Source organism: Mus caroli, unplaced genomic scaffold (assembly GCF_978045245.1).
Source record: "Mus caroli unplaced genomic scaffold, Mus_caroli_1 scaffold_1, whole genome shotgun sequence".
Taxonomy (NCBI): domain Eukaryota; kingdom Metazoa; phylum Chordata; class Mammalia; order Rodentia; family Muridae; genus Mus; species Mus caroli.
This window is the reverse complement of record NW_028227256.1, coordinates 9,760,548-9,781,569: the sequence shown is the minus strand read 5'-3', so window position 1 is coordinate 9,781,569 and position 21,022 is coordinate 9,760,548. Positions and strand designations below refer to the sequence as shown.

At 43.5% G+C, this 21,022-nt stretch overlaps 1 protein-coding gene across 1 annotated transcript in view; it reads right to left on the bottom strand.

Annotated features, from left to right (window-relative positions):
• Positions 1–21,022, bottom strand: part of Sulf1 (sulfatase 1) — a 165,647-nt gene that overhangs the window by 40,972 nt on the left and 103,653 nt on the right. Inside the window, exons 6-9 of the mRNA XM_085835667.1 lie at positions 14,476–14,627; positions 11,829–11,998; positions 2,465–2,615; positions 1,406–1,581 (exon numbers count right to left, since the gene is read on the bottom strand). Coding sequence (XP_085691793.1) covers positions 1,406–1,581; positions 2,465–2,615; positions 11,829–11,998; positions 14,476–14,627 — 649 coding nt within the window. The remainder of the gene's footprint in view (positions 1–1,405; positions 1,582–2,464; positions 2,616–11,828; positions 11,999–14,475; positions 14,628–21,022) is intronic.

Genomic DNA, 21,022 nt, shown 5'->3' with positions numbered 1-21,022 from the left:
TGGGCACTAGAAACTGAAGTGGGCTTTTCTACAAGAGCAGAAAATGCTCTTAACCTTCCAGCCTCATTGTGTGTGTGTGTATGTGTGTGTGTGATGCATATTTTCTAAAATGTGATACTCCAAAACTCCTCTTGCACTAAAGCTGTAAAGTTAATATTCTAAGAATCTATAGTTTTATAGTTTTTAGTTTGACTTATGCCTAAGACCTTCAATGTACAAAGCTAACTACAGACACAACTATTCTCAGTTTGTAATGAATTTTTAAAATTAATTTTAAGTTAGCATACAAAGAAATGGGTTTCATTACAACATTTTCATATTATTTTTCTGATTTCCCTATCCTAACCCATCTTTCCTCTCTCTCTGGTGTTTAAATAATCTCTTGCCTGCTTCCATGTAATATATATTCCATTAGCCCCTGTCCTCTAGTGAGCTGAATGGACATAAGACCTTCTTCAAAGAAACTTCTTCCTCATATCAGCTCATCCCAGAATAAGCTCAGCACAGCAGCAGGTGAGACCCTAGTCAGGAGATTCAGAATCCTGGGCTCTGGGCGCCAGAGATGCCCCCTCCCGCATTGAGGATTCTCAGACACATCCTCTTTCTGCCTGTTGGGCTTCTTGGTTTTGCCTAAGTCCGTGGAGGATGCTGTTTGGAAATTCATTCCCAATTCTGTCTTCTGATATTTCCACAGCTCTCTACACACATTATTTGTTTCCTACAAAAGAAGTTGAGATTGCAGAGAAAGGGCATGGTCGCCTGTGGCTCTGATGAGGTGACCTGCGGCGGAGAAAGGGACAGGAACAACTCATTCAAGTCTCTTTTCTCTTAATATAAAAGCGTGGCCAAGAGGCACTGGATTAAGGCTCCAGTCTCTCCAGGGGCTGGAGAGATGGCTCAGCTGTTAAAAGCACTAACTACCCTTCCAGAGGTTTTCTGTTCAATTCCTAGCAACCACACGGTGGCTCACAACCATTTGTAATGGAATCTGATGGCCTCTTCTGGTGTGTCTGAAGACAGCTACAGTGCACTCATATACATAAAATAAATAAATCTTAAAAAAGAAAATCAGGCATTCTAGCCCTCCATTTTCTTTTCAAAACTTAAAAACTAAGAATGTAACATTGGGCTTCATAAGAACTGATTCTGATTCAGGATAGTGTTCTCCAAGAGAACATCCTATCCACACACTGAGGGCAAAGGGGACACAGTCTCGGTTTCAGGGAATCAGGTGCTATTACTGTTATCATTTCTTTCTCTTCAGCGGTATAGTTTAGTTACGAGGTGGCAGTGGCAGTAATCACCAACCCACACATTCTATGTTTTAGTTCTGGATGAATTAAAACCTACATGATCTTACAAGTACAGGAGCTGTGACAGCTCCACACCACAGAGAAATACGTACATCGACCCTGGTTCTATGCTCGGACCACGAATGAAGAAAGGCACACGGATGTCAAAGTCGTAGGGCATGGATTTCCCCTTGACCAGCCCAAACTGTCCAATGTGGTAGCCGTGGTCCGCAGTGTAGATGATGTAAGTGTTGTCTAGCTCCCCACTTTCCACAAGCATGTTGTACAGCTGCAAGAGAGTACGAGCAGTCACAGCAAGTGTAAGGTGGTGGCCACAGCACTGTCACAACCTCCCCCAAAGGCCCTGGCTGGCTTAAACTCCCTATGTAGACCAGGCCAGCCTTGAACTCACAGCGCTCCACCTGCTTCTGCCTCCCAAGGGCTGAGATTAAAGGCACACATCACCATGCCCAACTCAGCAGTTTTCAAAAGTCAAGCCTTGCCTTAGGAAGGCTGGCAAACAGAGACATTATGCACAGTTTTGGAATGCATGTGATCCTGGGGGGAAATATCCAGCATTTGTTTTTCTTTATCTAGAACATTCTGCTTACAGGGTTTGTTTCCTGTCTGCTAAAATGGCAGACAACAAAACAAGTCATGAATCCACTTCCTTCTCCCAACAAACTCGGTAGATTTTTCAATTTGAAATTCTATGATTAAAGCAAGTGTTATCACCATTACTCTTTCCCTTAACCATAAGGGTAAAGAAGACCCCATCTGGGCGGACCCAGAGGCTGAGGTCGGACTTGATTTTCATTTTATACTGCAGAGATCAGCTGGAGTAGAGTTGCTGCTGTTCGCATTAGGTAGGGGCCTTCATTTTAGTCTACCACAGTCACCAGTACTCCATATTTTGTTGTATCTCTCTAGTTACTGACATAATTTGATTTCCAAAGCATTTGATGATATGGACCCTGAATTGTGATATTTTAAATTTTCTGTCCTTTGTCACTGGCTCTTTTAGAAACAGGATAAAGGGACAGGAATGAGGATGTCATTGAACACACTTGTCTCTCTTAACAGTATTAGGAGACAGTATCTGGGTGGACAGGAATAGGTCTATGAGAGGACAGTCAATGAAAACACGCCTCTGAGTTGGGGGATGGCCTTACCCTCTCGACAGAGTCGTCAACTGACATCAGAGTCTGCAGTCGTTTGCGCTGGAGGACGTTGGTGAATTCCATGTGGATAGGCAACATGGGCCCTGTGTACTGCATGATCCAGTGTTTGTCCATGTTCGGTGCATAGTTATAGCTGGGCGTTCTGAGAACACACAGAAAGTAGTCATCATATAGCCTTTTCTTTCTTTTTTTCCCCCCGAAAACTTAGTCATTATAAGTTAAAGATTGTAAAATAATCACTTCTGAAAGATAATTTAGTCACTGCTGAAGTGTTCTTCTCCTAAGCATCTTGAGAACGCTTTGAGTTTGTGATACTATCGTCTTCACCATTCCAAACAGTACACACCCTCTGTAGGCATGTACACTCACAGATAATACTCAGACTGTACATGGAATTAATTCAAGTTCATTTGGGTTCTATGAATACAATGTGTAAGCGATACATGAAGATAAAGATGGTTATTTCAGATTTTCAGATAGCACAGAAATGCAGAAGGAATGTTCTTGGGGTGATGTCAGCTCCTGAAGTGTCTATTACTAATTACCCTGTTAAAGCCACCCGCACATTAGTGGGATGATGGTGACCACCATCTCAACATAGTTCTTTCTCTTGACTCTCTTAAGATAACCTTATTGTTCACTTACACGCTGCTGTCATGAGGTTTGTTCTTTGTTCATGGTGGAGGCTAAAACCATGGATTCAGTTGTATTTTCTGGGATTATAACCAAGGCTGAGTCTGCCATTTACACAGTTACCAAGAAAGTACTTGCCTCAGAGAAATCAATAGGGTTAGAGGACAAGGGTTCTGTTAACTATAGAGAAGTGGGTTTTGCTGTGGAATAGGTGCGTTCACACCTACAGTGTGTGTGTGTGTAGTGGTTTGCAGAGATTAATGGTATCAGCTACACAGCCCTGGAAACTCAAAATGATTACTTTCTCATCAAGTCTTCCCTAATGTCCATTAGATGACACCATCTCATGCTCCTGAGGTGAGACCTGTGTTACGGAGACACTATTAGGTATTCATTGAAGCCTTCTCTTCACAAGCTATTAACAGCTCACAGAGGGAGTATTTGCTGTAAGGTAGTATCTAGATTATTTTATATGTTCTAACTAATTTGATTGTCTCAGCTCTTTTGGTTAAAGGTTCATTGTCCCCATTTTACATCTTTGGAATCCAAGCCAGGTAGGCAAGTTACATAGTTGAACAAAGATAGCAGAGTCAAGCCTGAATCCCACAGCGCACATACATTAACATGAACAAAGCAATGCACAAGGGATGCTTCCTCTGTCTGAGAGTGTCAGTCTCCCAGAGCAAGCCACCGGCTGTGTTGAGGAATCAGTTTATCTGTCCCTGTTTGCAGGATAGAATTCTTCAGTTGAAGGATTGTGGAAAGAAAGTCTGACAGTGAGCCTGGAAGCAGCCCTGTTGAAACAGGTAATTTTAGGAGACGTTGAGTACCCAGTCTGTAATATGGAACTCCCTATACAACACTGCATGGCTCTGCCTGGGGATGTTCCCATGCACACCGAGCCAGAGATGGCACCTGATTTTCACATTTTCTTCTGCCAGAGCATCCATTCAGATAGTCAATAATGGTAGGTGGGAGCAGACATCATTTTGCTACCTGGTTTGCTCACGGTCATCAGTTAAGCTCTGGAAGCACCATTGCCAACGGTACAAATGGTGCCTGGTAGAAGACATGAGTTCCCACTAAAGGGATAACTGAAGAGTACAAAGCAACCCTGAGTTTGCACACGTGTGAGTGGAGTGCAGGGGGTTCCTCTAGGACGTCCACAACTCAATAAGCAAATTCTCTTCATGTGAATGTCTAGGTCAAAACAGTCCTGGAACATTCAACTACGGAGTCTTTGAGAACCATCTGCCATTCTTTTCAAATGAACCACCCCTTCCCATTTTTCCTCTTCCTTTTAAAGAGTACGTCAAAGAGAAACTTTGAATATCAGTGTTTGCTGCCTACCAGATAAATGATTCTGGAGCCAAGTGGTTCCAGTTTTTGACCTGAAAGGATTCCTCCTTTCTAGAAAAGGCTGCAGTGATAAGTGGGTACAGCAGAAGGGATAGAGTCCGCCTTTCCCACTGGCTATGCAGCATGCGTGGTACAAACAGGATTAGATTAAGAAGCTGAGGACAGAGAAGCTCAAAAATCCCCAAGCAAAGGTTTTGCACCCATGTACTGGGGCCCCGGGGTAGGGGAATTGTGGGGAGGAGTATGAGGTCAGAGCAAGACAGCACATTGGTCATGAAAGGTCTCCTAGTCTTTTACCAATTGTGGCCCCAAAGGGAATACAGCTGTAAGAGATTACACAGGGCTTCTGCATAATACCCATCCTTCCCACACTGCCTTTGAAGTTAGGTCGGCTTAATTTAAAAATAAATCTAGTTGACTTTTTTTAAAACCACAAAACCTCAACGCAAATAAAAATTACAATAGGCAACCGACATGCAGGCTCACGTGGGCAAATTACATCTTCCACCAGTTACCTTGATGTATTGGCGCAGCCCCACCTCACTTTGAGGAGCCGGGAAACTTGCAGCAAATTACAAGCCTCAAATTGGACTCCTGGATTTACCAAATGACATATGTTAAATCTGGCTTATATTAAAAGGGAGAGTTCAGGGCCTGTTGTCAAAGCTGTCCACCCTCCCCCTGTAGTTTTCTGACTTTCTCAATATGGGAGATGACCTCTAGCTTAGAAGAGGACATTCCAGGTGGGATCCCAGCGGGGATCAGGGCTCTGGGGGCACAAATTTGCTTTTTAAAGGAAGACAGACAGCCGCTGTTACCCCCACCTCCCAAGAACAGCAGCTGTTCAGAGACCTGCAGGTGGAAGGTCCGGGTTGCTGGAATTGACAACATTGTTGAAAAGTGATCTTTTGCCAAAGACTGTGGTTGCCTCCTGCTGAGGTCTGCCAAATTCCTTGAAGATGCAGCCTTCTGTCCTCCAGTGATAATTAAGGCTTGCTTGCATAAGGACCTGACTTCAGTCTCCCCAAAGAGGGCCTGGAGCTGTCTCAGGGACAGCTTCACTGAAAGAACATTCCTTACAACTGGGAAACTGTCTTCAGTTGTTGGGTACCCCGCTCTTCTTTGCAAAGTGCTCAGGCTAGCGGCTCTAGGCCACTGTTCCCTCTGTGTCCTCACACAGACCCAAGCTCCCAGGCACAGAGGTCCCCAACGTTGCCCAGAACAGGTGAGTTGTTTTCTGAATGGAAAGGGTATTCTCCCATCTTTAACCTTCAGCTCAATTGAAAGTATTTTCCTTTCTACTGAGGAATTGTTGAATATCAGTTTATGCTGCAGATACATCATCTGGCTCATTAGATGTATCACAGAAAGTGGCCATCACTGATTGTCACTTTAAAATTGAAAGGACAAAGGATCAGATCATTGCCTTTTGAGTTTCTGTCCCTTCAATACAAAACAAGGCAACAAATGACCCCAGAGGTATCGCGCTCTTTCGGGCTTGGTAACGACTCCAGCCTGTGAAGTGCAGGGTTCAGACAGATCTGCTTGTCCCCCACATCTGCAGCTCCCCATGACTGTCCCTGCGTTGGGAGGCAAGCTTTGTATTTGCCCCCCTGAGGCTTCTCTGTGTGCTGTTTTCCCCTGTCTGGCTTTTGTAGGTGTCTTGCTCAGGACTGCACCGCATGCACACACCTGGTCTCCCAGTGAAGTTCAGTCTTCAATAGGATGCTAATTTTCTTCCCAGTTTGAGTCTTTTTTCCCTGAGTTACTTTTTGACTAAAATCAGGAAAAAGGATTCTGAAAAAAAATCAACAATAACACCTTCCTCTTTGGTGGATAGTTTTTTTTTTTTTTTAAATAATAGAATGATTCTTAGTAGCCAAGAAATAGCTTCAAGAAATGCATGTGTTGTATATTAAATTCATATTGGTGAATATGAACTTTGTGGTTCCTTTTGAATATTGATGACCTTTGCTGTCATTCCAGTGAAAATATATTTCTTTTGTTGATGTGTTGAACATCTGTTTTCTTCATTATTTTTTAGTTGCAAACACCAACAAAAAGGACGCTGATAGTGTTGTTCATTGAGTGGTGAGGTAGGTCTTGGTGCATAGTGAGCACAAGCCCATTCTACAATCTTCCTACATACTTGCAAAGCTTTACCTTGGAGACTCTAGACCTACTCTCCCAGGTCAAGTCATCTTCAATTTCATTAAAATGGAGTTTCCATAATTGACTTTATGGAGATCTGCCCCACTTGACTTCAAAATGTCTTTAGGCAGATAACATTTGAACGAACGCAGAGTAAGACCAAATGATCTTGATTATAGGAATACACTAAAAAGAGAATTGTTTAATGATGCTGGAAATGCCTACTGGAATTATGCAAATATGTATGGTCCACTTTGATATTCATTGTGGCTGGGACATGAAGTGAGACATGGTCTGGTGTAATGGGCAGGACAGCTGGGACACGGAAAGGTGGCATCTGTCCTTAACTACTTATGTCACCTGAACAAAGCCATTTAGGCTTTCAGTAAAGCAAACAACTGGGACTTTATTTATTTATATATCTATTTATTTATTTAATTAAAAATTATAGAATTAAGAGAATTGCTAGTTGATCTTTGAACTCTTAAACATTTTTTGAAGAATTCTAGTACTATATCTGAAAAATTATTTTCATGTCAGCTAGCTGGTGAGGTCAACATTATTCACTTGGAAAACAGAAATTAATTTTACAACTACATGAGAGCCAGGCTCCCTTTCCCAGAGGCTAAAGAGAGATGCTTTTTGTCTCTGCCTTAGGGCAGAGCTGCTAGGTCACCATTCATAGGCTGTTTCATGTGACTGTGTTCCTCTGGAACCACATAGCTAAGTTCAGGAATTTAGGTCCACCGGGTTCATCTTAAAGTGGAAATAGCGGCGTAGGTTTATAAAAAAGGGAACAGTTCTGCTCACACTGGAAACTTGTTTAGTATTTAAAAATTCATCTTCAGATGCATAACTTTTATGGATTTTTTTTTTTTTTTTTGGTGAAAGCGATGAGAATACAAGTTCTTTTCAGGCCAAGACATTTTATAAAGGTTTATTCATTTGTTTTTAAATTCTGTGCGTATATTTATGTAGGGTATGTACATGTGAGTGCAGTGCTTTCAGAGGCTAGATGGGAAGTTAACTGCCCTGGAGCTGGAGTTACAGGCTGCTTGACATGGGTGCTGGGTCCTCTTGGATGCTAAGCCTTTCTTCAGCTCCAAGAGAGGGTGCTTCTTTACAGCTCCAATTAGCAGCTTGCTCTCTCCCCTCCCCTCCCTCCTTCCTCCGTCCCAGTCTTTGTGTCTCCTTCTCTTTGTCTCAGTCTGTCTCTATGTCTCTGTATCTGTATCTGTCTCTGTCTCCCTCCCCCACCTCCCTATGAAGTATGGAAGAAACAACTATTGAAACAAAACAATTAAAAATCAACCCCTAGAGCTGATGGGGTGCAATGGGTGGCAGGGGCACATTATCTCGGGGTGGAGAGTATGAGGCCAGACTTATTTCCTGAAAGTTTAGTAGGGTCTCTGCCATAGGGAAGGGTTTCATGATAAGACTTTTATGTGGATTTCCGTATTGGAGCCTTTCTTGTATTTCTTGGAGGCCAAGACTGGCTGAACTACTGTCTGATTAAACAGGACCCCCATGTGAACAAGGGAGCGATAATCCGTTCCTATTCTTAGCTGGGAGGCATAACCTCTTCCTTCAGTTTGTAAAGCCAGTGTGCAGATACTGAATGGGCCTCTCTCTTTGTCAAAGAAGCAAATACCATGGAAACTTGATCCACTCTCTCCAGTGTAAGAGGGTCAGATAGCCACAGCCCAGGGCTGGATGAAAGGGATTGGGTGATGTTTGGCCACCTAGGAAGACCTGAAGCAAACTGTCCACATGACTAGCTTCCCCCACTAGAGAAGTCTTCAGCTCCATGCAGTTTCCACAGGGCCTGCCAAGTATTTCTGCAGAGCACTTCACTGCTTGCATCCCGTTGCTTGACTGCATTGCTAATGTTTTCACTAAGGAAGCCAGCCATTCAGTAGCGCTACACACTGCAATCTGCAGCTTGTCTTCAATTTGTCTCGCTCCTTTTGTTGGAGGACTGAACTCTGAACCTGCGCACCCATTCCCTCCCTTTCTCTATCAGCAGCCAGGGAGACCTTTGCAACAAGCCATCCATCCAGGAACTCAAGGCCTGTTGGGGGCAAGGCATGCGCTCTGTGTGCTAGGCACACAAAACCCAAGGCTTAGTGGCAAAGAAGTGGAATCACTCAGTGACTGCACACATGTTCATATCCTCTGATTGGTAATGTTCTGCTGCCTGGCAACTGTCCAGAGCAGAAATGTACAACTAGAAAAATATGACAGTCTGGATCTGTTCTTTTTAGAACAGCCAGGTGTGAGAGGTCCATTGCAGTGAGTTCTCAAAGGACTTATTCCATCACCACAGGGCAAGGAAACACTTGTTTCTCTTTTTAAACCGTAAGTTAGACAGCATGAAATTATACTATTTGTGGGCCAATCATATTGACATTTGTAGATGGCTGATCTTAATAGAAAAGATTAGTGAGAATGATCACGAGCAGTGTGGCTTCTATGTCTTCATGTGGAACTGTGACCTCTGCGACCTCTCTGGTCTTGTTTTTGACATCACATCAGTGTGCCATATTTAATCCCAGTTATTCCTGGAGGCTGTAGGGCTAAAGACACTGCCTGTGGCCTTAAGGAGGACAGGGAGACAAGCCTGCATACTTCCCTCTGCCAGGCAAAGGTTTTGCTTTGTTGGGTCAATGTGAAGGACACTGCTGGCTCCTTAAAAGTTTAAAGGACTAGCCCAGCCTTTTCTCATGTAAAGACAGCTCACATGGTTCTTATTATCCTACTTAAGTACAAATTCACTGAGGTTCTCAATATTCTGCAATCATTTCCCTATAAGCTTTATGTCTATTACTTTATTTGGACCCCGTTCTTCAGGGCCTGGGCCATGTCTTAGAGCAGTGTTTGTCAACCTTCCTAACGCTTTCAACTTTTCATTACAGTTCCTTGTGTTGTGGTGCCCCCCAATTGCAAAATTATTTTCATTAGGATAGGATGTGCTAATCCTAATTCAACAAAGGAAGCCCCATAACTGCAATCTTGCTACTGTTATGAACAGTGATCTAAATATTTTTGGAAGTAGAAATTGGCTGGAGGGGTCGAGACCCACAGGTCGAGAACCAGTGTTTTAGATTCTCTTGCATGTGTCCTTGACTCTGCTATACTCTGTCTCTGAACTCAGCTACCTTCCTGGCTATAGAGTCTTTTGCAAACATGCCCCCTGGCCTTCCTGGTCCTCTCTGAATGCCTGTTGAATTCCTCCAAAAGATACTGATGCTTTCCCCTGATGCTCTATGGTGCTGGGATTGCTGCTCTATGCTTGACACTCTGGCCCTACTCGTGCTACGACTATCTGAACACTTTCCCATCTTCCCTGTGAAACTTGGGTCTGGGAGAATTTCCTATAAATCTTTTAAGTCCATGTCACAGCTCTACTTGGCTGGTGGATCTCAAATAAACATGGTTGTGTTTCAGTGAAATCTTATTAACACAAGCTGGATTTGAACCCCTGTCGTAGTTTATTCGTTTTTAAGGGTTTTTATTGGTTATTCCTTAACCTGTTCCTGCTGTATGATAACCTTATGAAGTATAATTTTCAGTGTAGAGCCCAACATTCACTCTTCCAAACTACTGCTGAGAACCCCATCCCCCAAGCCCCACCTGGACTCCTCTCCATGTGCAAGTGTTGTCTGTAAACTTGACCTAGCTGTCAGAACCTTTTGTGTGGCTGTTTTTTATATAGGCTTCTGACCTAGCCTTGAAGCTTCAAAGGCAGGCTGGCCTCTAAAGAACCATGAAATGCCATATCTTATCAACCCTTCTCTGCAAAGGCTGTAGAAAGTCATCTTAGGATAGGATGGTGCTACTGCTAATTCAACAAAGGAAGCTACACCAAGTGAGTGCTGATTCAAAAGAGGGGAAAGGTGAGTTTCAAGGCGTTACTGAAGAAGCCCGAAAGATCTGTTCCTCCACTGAATGGCTGCTTACTGAATCTGTAGCTGAGCAACACCACGGAGCCACCTGCTACTAGGATTCATTCATAAATCCATCGGCAGACTCAGTAACAGGGGAAGGATTCTGTCCATATAGTTGAGTTCAACACAGCAGCTCATGGAGACCAGTTGTTGGATGTCTTCATCGTTTTTGCATTCTCCTGGGCACACTCAGTAGGTGACCCGCTTTGCTTCCTGTTCTAAGTCACTCTGACCTCTTTCCTGTTAGTCTTGGTCAAGTGACTCAGGAAGGACAGTTACAGAAAGATACTAAGTAAGAATAAAACTAAAGCTTCCATACAGGATGCATAATACCCGGCCATATACATAGAATACATAGAGAAGTAGTTCCTTTTCTATCTCCCTGAGGTTCTTTCTGTCTGGGATCTTAGAAACTCGAGGAGATGGACAGGGGCCGTATTTAAGCACAGCTAGATCATGGGCCAAACTCTGAGGTGTGTGATAAAGGTGCCTTTTGAATGGGCGTGCTTTCAGCAGACCCGGTACGAGCTACCTTGTGTGGAAGGCCGCATATTGAGCGTGAGGGTTGGGAGAAACTGTGCTCTTTACTGCCAAGGCACCTAGGCTTTTCCACCCTTGGCCAAGGAGGATTATCAGCACACTGCAGCTCTCTCCCTCACCTCCGCTTTGCCTTGAGGGCCTACCCTGAGCCTCCCCACTCCCTCCTCTCAAGATGAAGCATTAGGTTATTTTAAAGAAGCTGCGACCTGAAAGGGCCTCCCAGGCCAGCTACTCTAGTTGCCTTCTGCACAAGCCTAAATGAACATCTGCAGCCAAGCTGCTCCTGTGTTCCCCCGGAAAGAAAATAAAGCCCCGTTTCTATAGCCAGAGCAGACAGGGGCCGCACTGCGGCTATGAAAAGCAAAATGGTTCTACCCTATTAGTACTATTAAGTCATACTCCAGAATACCATTTATTCCACCAAAAGGAACTCTAGGTGAAAACTGCCGCTCTTTTCCTTATATGAGCCCCTTCATTTAGCTACTGGCAGACCCCGGAATGCGCTACCCAATCAGAACTGCCAGCACTCGCTTACTGCGAGACTGGTTGGCGCCTCTGCCTGTTCTGTGCAGTATACCTCAGTTCTCACATTCTGACACTGCAGAGCTGGCATTTGTCCCTTGGGGCCACACAGAGTGGAAAGAAAGAGGGTAAAGAAGAGGATAAATTGGGGAGCACAAGCAAGGGCCTAGTTCGGCAGAGTGCATTGTTAATTTTGTACTCACATGTGTTGGGAGGCATTGGGGTACAGTTTTGAAAACTGTGGGGCAGAGTCTTCAGGGCCGTGTGGTGCTGCATGGCTGATCACCATCATAATGGGCCTATGGGGATACATTCTCTTAGACATTTTGAAGTAATTAATGCTCTCGTTAGTGATTAAGTCTGTGAAGTAATCCTGAAACATACATTTGACACAAAACAAAAATTACAAAAGGTGACATTCAAGATCACATTTGAACACCGCTTCCCTCTGAATCTACCCACTGAGTGACGAGGTAAGGTCTAAACATGAGCCAGAGGAGCCCCCAAAGGAGCCAACCACCTCCAAGAACAGACAAAATCGGCCGCTGTTCATTCCTAGGGGAGCTTGCTTAACAACAAGGGTGTGGGGAGATATGCACCATTCAGCAATTAGGGAAGAAAAGAGGCAAGTTGTGTTTGCCCAAGATAATGATTAAGGCTAGCAATACAAATTCAACAGCACATGAAACACCGGATATGTATCTCATTCTCAGATTTCATTGATGTAATTCGTTGGCAAAACATTTAATTACCGAAAGGGCAGGAAACACCCACACCCACTCCACATTCACAGCCTCAGAACACACACACACACACAAATGTGCAATGCCAGAAAAGAACCTTTTCTTTGAAGTACCCATCCACCACCATCTATCTACTCGAAGGCATTGTCAAGCAGGCACAGGGACAAGGTGCAACATTTTAGCGAGTCTTTCCAACGCTTAATTAAATATGGGAGCATTTGATTTTCTGCAGCTTACTCTGTGTTAATTGTACAAAGAAAGTAATAAGCTGCTGGGCCTAAGTTTGACTTGCTAATAAAATGACTTCAGCCATGGTTTAGAGGGCGGGGCGTGATGAACCTTTGGAAGTGGGTAGGGAGGACACTGAATGAAGAGGAAAGAGAGGATGGGAACTTTAAGCCACCTGCTTCCTCTGTGTGCATCATTGGCCCAAAACTCTAGTGTAAACTTTTCTCAGAAACTCCTAGGCAATGGCCACAATGTCAAAGACTTCCAGGCACAGCTGGTCACATGTTGTAGAACAGCTGCTGGGGGAAGCAATCCATGTCACAAGTCCTTGTTAGGACAAATCCAAAGGCTGTCTCCCCTTTCCATTCAGGAGTCTGTTTAATGTCTTTACACATGCCACCCCCTCTCTTACACACACACACACACACACACTCCTTTATAACACACTTGTCTTTGACACCTAATCAGCCGTGATAATGAGCAGGTCTCACTGATTTAGTATTTAGAGATTCGTGATTACTTTGTTCTCCTTTGGACAACAGGGAATGAAAGGTTAACAGCTTGAACGAGGAGCGTGAAAGCATTCCCACAGGTCAAAAGTGATAGCAATGACAGTCTCTGTGCGTGGCTTGCAGTGATTTTGTTCCCAGCCAGGGAAATGACCCAGGAGACATGAGTGGTTGAACCACTCACTCCATGCTGAACTTTCTTGTCTTTTACAATGAGGGCATCGCTCAACTTTGCCTCCAAAGTGCTTGCTGGCTTGACTCTCAGCTCTGATGTTGGGATGCCCATCAGCAGTGTGGGTGAATTCGTTTGTTTTCCAAAGGTTAGAAAAGACCCAGACTTACACCTCATCTCTCTGCAAGTCCACTGTGCCGTAATCAGGCCAGACACAGTAACCTCGTCACCTTTCCCTTTCTAACAAACACCTGGACCTGTTGATACAGGCGCTAGACCCAGCTGCTTTTTGGCACTTCCAGGAAAATGAGATGGACATGCCCAGAAGGAAAGAGTATTTTAGAAAAATTACCACGCTGAATTTAAAGCTATTCCTCCCTTTGTTTTTATAATCTCAGTTTTTTTAAAAAAATCAAGCAAGTAACCATAAGAACATATTTGTGATTTGCTGTGCTTTTCCTGGGGTCTCACCAAGCACTCTTGGTTGGCTGCAACTCACTACAGAGCCCCAGCTGGTTCAAACTCTCCACCCATCTGCCCCAGCCTCCCCAGGACTGGCATTTTAAGACACACAACACTGTGCCTGGCTTACTTAGGTAAGTTTTAAAATCTAGGAAGGACCTAATTGTTTGAGACCATGGGCAGTTTCTCTAGGTTGATTTGGAAATCCTAAGACTGACAGCCTAAACTGTTATGAGCTCTCACTGCCACAGGATGATGGCCTTGTCACAAATACTAGGCTTCCTCAGATGGCAGTAAAAGCGAATAACACAGCATCCCAGAGTTTTTGGGTGTACTATGCTGCTCTTAGTTTCACATGGAAGGCTGAAGCCACAGACAAAAGTATACTTTCAGCACTAAAAAGTGAAATGGCACAAGATTATGCGAACGAGCTCTTGAGTGAGGGACAGACAAACATTATCACAAGGGAGGGGGAGGTATGATTTTCCTGATGGCGCTTTCATCAAGGACTGATTGCCTTTCACCCTAATGAGGGAGAAGGAAGAAAACCTCAGTAGACAAACACACTGGTCCTTTCCAGCCTTCTCCTCTGGAGCTGGAAATTGCCTTAACATTTCTTCTTCGGACATTGTGAGAACACAGAAAGCCCATCTTGCAGACAGCTTACCTCCCTGGAAGCGTCTTTCCCCCCACTACGCACAGGAGCAGATTGATACAGGTTCACACTGGAAATTACCTTTGCATAATCAAATCCATGCTTCTCCTTAATGCCGTTGCGACAAACAGTGTAATTATAGAAACGAGAATTCTTGATTAATCCGAGCCATTCTCGCCATCCAGGAGGGATGTAGCTGCCATTGTATTCATTGAGGTATTTTCCAAAAAAGGCTGCAATGGGAAAGGAAAGATTATTTTCTTGTGTGAGATGATTAATCATAAACATATGCAGAGATAGGAAATTAGGTCTTGAAAGGTGGGTGACGGAGAAATGGAGATTCAGATGACGGTGCCTCCCGAGCTTCGCCTGCACAGTTTCTCAGGCTTGGTCAGTGAGACATCTGCACACTCTGATTTTCAATTAATGTATGTAGAACTGAAATACATGGATTGTACTGATCACAGTACTCTTGGGGATCTGCTTCGTAGGGCTAGCCTGGAATAAAAGCAGAATATATTCCTTTGTTCAGTAAACTGGGAAACGGAGAAAGTCAGACTAAGAGATTAGGCATGTGATAGCCATGTGAGGACCGGGGCACTGAAAGCCATTCTTGGTGACAAAATTACATTGTGTTGCTTTTTATTTGAGCAATGAGTCACAAAAACTCCAGAGAGAAGTTCACCTTGCTTTTCACTTATCCACAGAGCAAGCATTTTCCTAAACTTCCAAGTCCTCCCTCACCGAGTAGAGCACCCCAGAGAGGCACTCCACTTTTACTGTCTTCTTTATCCGAATCTGGTCTTGAATCAAGGCCAGGGTAAACTGTTTCACTCAAAGACTTGTCTTGAACCCCGAATTCTGTACCCTGTAGCTCTAGTGCACCTTTTCTTTCCTCTTGGAATCATAGTCTGGTTCATGAGGAAGCTTTGTCCCTTTTGATAGACTCTTTCTACTTTATTTATTTATTTTGGTCATCTATCTATGTATCTATGTATGTATCCATGTATGCACGTATGTATGCATCTATCTATCTATCTATCTATCTATCTATCTATCTATCTATCTATGAGGCAATGTCTGGCTATGTGACCCAGGCTGGCCTTGAATTGTCATTTTTCCTGACTCTGTCTCCTAAGTGCTAAGACTACAGCGATGAACCTCTGTGTCTACTTTTGCCTCACCCTGTGGCCTGCCCACCATCCCTGTTCAGTACAGGGCTCCACCAATGTTTCCTACACTGAGCCTCATGTATCAAGTATATTCCAGAGTTTATACATTCTGGACTTAATAAAAAATATGTTTGCACTTTAGTTCAAAATTTAAAAGCTGATTTGTTCTCCTAATATGCTTCTATAGAATATAGTTCTTTAAAGTGTCTTAAGTTTATGTTATTCCTTAGCGTTGTTTTCTTTGAAAACAATCTCAGCCAGGCATGGTGGTGCATGCCTTTAATCCCAGTACTTGGGAGGCAGAGGCAGGTGGATTTCTGAGTTCGAGACCAGCCTGGTCTACAAAGTGAGTTCCAAGACAGCCAGGGCTATACAGAGAAACCCTGTCTCAAAAAACCAAAAAAAGAAAAAAAAAAGAGAGAAAACAATCTCGACTTGAGTCTGAGAAACATACCACTTTGGGGTTGGAGAGATGGCCCTGTGGTTAAGAGCACTGACTATGCTTCCAGAAGACCTGAGTTCAATTCCCAATATGCACACTCACAACTGTCTGTCTGTAACTCAAGTTCTAAGGGATCTTACACTTTCACAAAGAAATACACGCAGGCAAAACACTGATGCACATAACATAAGTAGATAGATGAATCATTAAGGAAGGGAGGAATAGAGAATAAAACTATGCTAGTTTCTTTGTTGGAGGAATGTTTTCTTGTGGACCGTGTAAGCAAGTGAAGGACCAAGTGGCCCACCGACCCAGTGTCTGTAGTTTGATGATCCTGCCCAGTTCCCAATCAGGTTGATGAGTGTAGAACAAAATGTCAGGTGTTTGCCTGTGTGACACTTCTGGCTTCCTCTCCAGGCTAGAATTACAAAATGATTTTCCCTTTCTAACAAAAACACAGTAGAATTCAATCTGAGAAGCAGCCCAGACCCTTGTTCCTGCTAGTTCTGAGTTCAGAAAGGGGCTGTGCTGGGAGCTTGTGCTTAACCCTGCCCTGCACTCTTTGTCTTCCTCCTTATCCCTAGGGGCCTCACCCTACTTTTTTTTTACCCATTTGCTTTCAGAGAGGTTTTGTAAAAGAGCATAGCATAGCAATTGGACTTTGTAGCTGAGAGCAAGCTTTGTAGGCACCTAAAGGCTTGCTCCCATCTCCTCCTTCCTACACCGCTCTGAAGAACCTGAGTGGGAGAAGCATAGTGGTGGGGTGTTGTGTGAGCCAAAGAGCCTGATCAAGAGGTAAAGCACCTAAAACAGTGTTTGACATATACTGGGGCTTCTCACACAATCCCATATTTTAAGTACTTTACCATTTTCTGGTTGAAGGACACCTTGCTCTATGACTTACTTTGTAGAAACCAAGTATCTGTATCTCTCTCGTGTTTTCCATTTTCCTTAGCTAATTTTCAAACCTTTCCTGCTCCTTTCGGTGCTCCCGCCTTCAGGGCAGCCATTCCCAGTCATGCCTGCCCTTCCCTCATGGCTGGACTTTTTAGGTCACTTTGTACCATTTCTAGCCATTACCATGGTGAGTGCCCCTTGCCTTAATCCTTCCCTTATAAATGATGCCTTCATGTCTGTTCACAATTCTTGCCATTGCCTTCAGAACTGCCTCCAAGTTTTCGGTGTCTTTGTGTTCATGGAGAGTGAAAAATGTACTCAGGATTCCAGATGTGCTGTTGCCGACCACATTCACTGAAAGAGTGCCCAGGCCCAGGACGGCAGCGCAACTTAGTCTCATCATTTTGGAGCCTCCAGCCATCTCTACTCATCCCCTGGCTTCTCTGGATATTCAATGTCTTGGCAGTGCTCTACACTTGATCTTCTAGGCTTCCAATCAATCTGCTCCATGTGTATTATTCACCTATGTCTCTCTCTAAAGTGAACTTGATTCCCAGGTCCACACTACCATGCCAATGCTTGGGTATAAGTACTGAATTTTCTTCCCCCTTCCAGTAACGGTGTTATTAGAGTTACTCAACGTGGACCTGGCTTTCAGAACCATTTTGTTCCTTTAGACATTACCACTGGCCTTCACAGCTGTGTAGGGTAGTGGCTGAATCTGGAAAGAAGAAGTAAGAAAGACTGGGTTATAACTGTTAGTGTGTGTGTGTCAGGGGAGGAGGGGAGGTGTCATACGACTTCTGCCTAGGTTAATCTATTGCATTAGAAAAAAATGCATTCACTGTCTGAAGAAAATCCTTTGTTACATCATAGTAACTGTAAAAGATGTGGTACTTACTAAAAATTATTTAGTATAGTGAATGATGCTGTCATGACATTTTAATGCCTTGGCACTTTTATTGTAGTGACTATGACATAATTGAGAACTGTGTTACTTTGTGATGCATCTGTACTTATGAATTTGGGTTACTCAAATGGAGTGGAAGCATCTTGAAGAATGGACTCTTGCCTCTTTATATCCCAGGGTCCGGTGTACCTGCAGTATGCCTTGGTCCAATAGATATATGTAACATTTCACTTTTCTGTGCCTAATAAAAATCTATAACACCATCATCCATACAAATGAGAGTACTAGCTTGTCTTACCTTAGAAAACTCTCAATTAATTCCTTTACTAGAGAGTAAACAAGCTCATACAAGTAAAATAAATCTGTAAAAAGGCACAGGATGAGAACATAGGTAATTTTATGTAAATTAATCTATCACAGGAAGAAAAATATACAACAAAGCCAAGTGTGGCACCATGTGTCTATAGTGGAGGCTGACCTGAGAGGATAGCTTGAGAATGGGGGTCAAAGACCAGCCTGTGAAACACAGTGAGATACCAGCCCACAATTAATTAAATTTTTCATTGCAGATTTCTTCCACTTATAGCATGAAATAGAACAGATTTGTCAAAAATTCAGCTCATGTGATTTCCTATACTGTTTATAACTGTACTTTTTAACAACATAACTGAAAGGATCAAGGTAATTTCAGCAAGCATAGCAGACCTGCAGAGTAATTTTGGACAGGTAAGAAAACTGTATGTCAGGAAACTGGTGTGCATTCTTCAGGCAGATTGTGGGCAGAGAGAGAAGTGGCCGTGACCCTTTAGCTTTGCTTTGGTTTCTTTCCCTTCCACTCAGTGCAGCCTTACCACCATGCATAATTTTTCTCTTTAACCTTATGATTTGGGGCTCAGTTTTATACTAACATCTATCCCGTCATAATTTTTAGCAGACTTCAGGCAGAACACTTGTGTTTTTGTGACAGACAAGCCATGGCCTTTCTCACTTCATTCCCCAGGACAGAACGCAATAGGTGCGGCGCTGTGTTTTTCTCTTCTTGGACGTTTGGCTTTCATGAACTCACATTTTCCATGAGTAAAGTTAGAAACATTTAGGCTACAACCAGTCCAAAAATATGCCTAAGTTCTGAAAGAGGAAAGTCATGTCATACAAGGATAAATATAATACTGGATCGATTCATTTCATTTAAACCCGTGTATTCTGGGTGTCTCCCAAAATAAGCCTCTTAGTAATTTGCCTTTTTGGAGTTGTTTTTCCTAAGATTTATCGCTGCTTTGCAGTTTGCTCTAGATGGAGATTCACGTGTCACATTATTTCAATTTCCCCTGTTATTCTTAAGTCTACAGTTAAATATTCCAAATAGTATATTCATAATTAGGAAAGCCGCAACCAATTATTTTCCCCCACTGGTTTAGTGTCTTGTAAATAATTATGATGGTTTATAATCTTCTCCCCCATCTCCTTCATTTTGCAGCCATGGTTCATGGTTAGATCAGTGACTATTGTCACAATGGTGATTTTGTTTCCTAATTTTCTGAGATACTTTTATCTTTCTCATCAGATAGAACTGTAGATTACCCAGATCTCTAACCTCAGTTGTGATGCTGAGCTCGAACCTAGGCTCTCACGCATGCTAGACAAATACTCGTCCATTGACCTGAATCCCAGTGCCTGAGTGAATTTTATGCTTTCTCTACCCTATGAATTTGGAAGGGTCCTTGCTGCCCTGAAAGAGTTCCTTATGCATGAGAGGATGATCACTCCCTATGAATTCTGTCACTCTCTATGTGCCTCAGTTTTGCAAAGATGTTGGCTTTAGAATCAGCGTTTGTTTCTAGGAGCTGTCTGCTGTTCCTGGAGAAAAATTCCAAGCTAAAGCAGGACAGCGGGGCTGCAGAGACTAACACACAGTCTTAATTGTGGTGCCTTGTGGTTGGTTTTCATGGCTTTATCACAGACCACCTCTGCAATCGGGTAATATTCCAAGCTGAGCCCTGCCCTCCTAAGCATTGGTGAGAGCTCTATCCCCAAGAGTGCCTCTGTCTTGTAGTTATACATTTATTGCTGGGGAAAAAATCAGGGTTAGACTCACTGGTGACTAGATATGGTGGCACATGCCTGTAATGCCAGCGTTTAGAGGTGAGGGGTTAGGAGTCACCCTGTGCTGTGGAACAAACAGACAAAACTCTTTGATGAATACTCTCTAGTTTTAGCCAACCCAACACAATACATCTGAAGTAAGTACTGGAGGATACGATGCTACCTACAAGCTGCTTCTCTTGCTGGGGATGCAGTGAACTTTGCAAGGGCTTTTTTTCCACTTTTGCTTCTACAATTACAAAGTTTAGTCCTTCCTCACAGCCTTTCTATATGAATCCATAGCACGTACTTTGTGAGCCAAACTTTGCCAGAACACTAGGTAGGTGTTTCCATTTGTTTCTGCGTGTCAGGGGACTCACTGGTCTACATCTTACAGGGTTCTATGTGTCTGTGAGGCACTTTGGAGCAAGGCAGGAGAGAATAGCATGCACAGAAATATGATCTCGAGGACAGCCATGACATGTGCCTATAATCCAGCACTCTGCAGGTAGGGGAGGATGATCAAAAGTTCCAGGTATTGAGTTCGAGGTGAGCCGAGACTATAGGAGACACCATCATGAAAGACAAACAAAAGGCTCCTGGAAAACTGTGCAGCCAGGTACTCTGGGCTCCTTGCACCATCAGGCGAGGGACTTTTGTCCTTAGACAACAAGTCTTCTTGAGTCCTGGTTTCTTCCTTGGTACCATAGCCTCCCTCCAAGTTTTTTGTAAGAACTAGATGACATAACTAAAGTGCCCAAGATAGAGTGGGTAAGCCATAGAAGCCCATTCACTTCTTCCTCACTTTTCTGAGAAAGTTATCCCTGAAGCAAATCAACATACCCTAGGTGCTGCCCTAAGCCCAACCCTGCAGCTCCACCCCCGAGCACAAAACCATCCATATGTTCTGGGTGTGCAGAGAGTTCAGTCTCCCCAGCTCCACATTCTACTACAGGGATCCTGGGAAAAGCAAAAGCACTAATTTCACACGCTTCTCATGAACAAAACACATTTGATGGTTACTCAGGCACCGGGTATTAGGGGACTGTTTTAAACCTGCTTCTGAGGTTTAGCCATACATAGTATCTGAAGCCCCTACTCTTGTTGTATGGTACAGTCACTCAC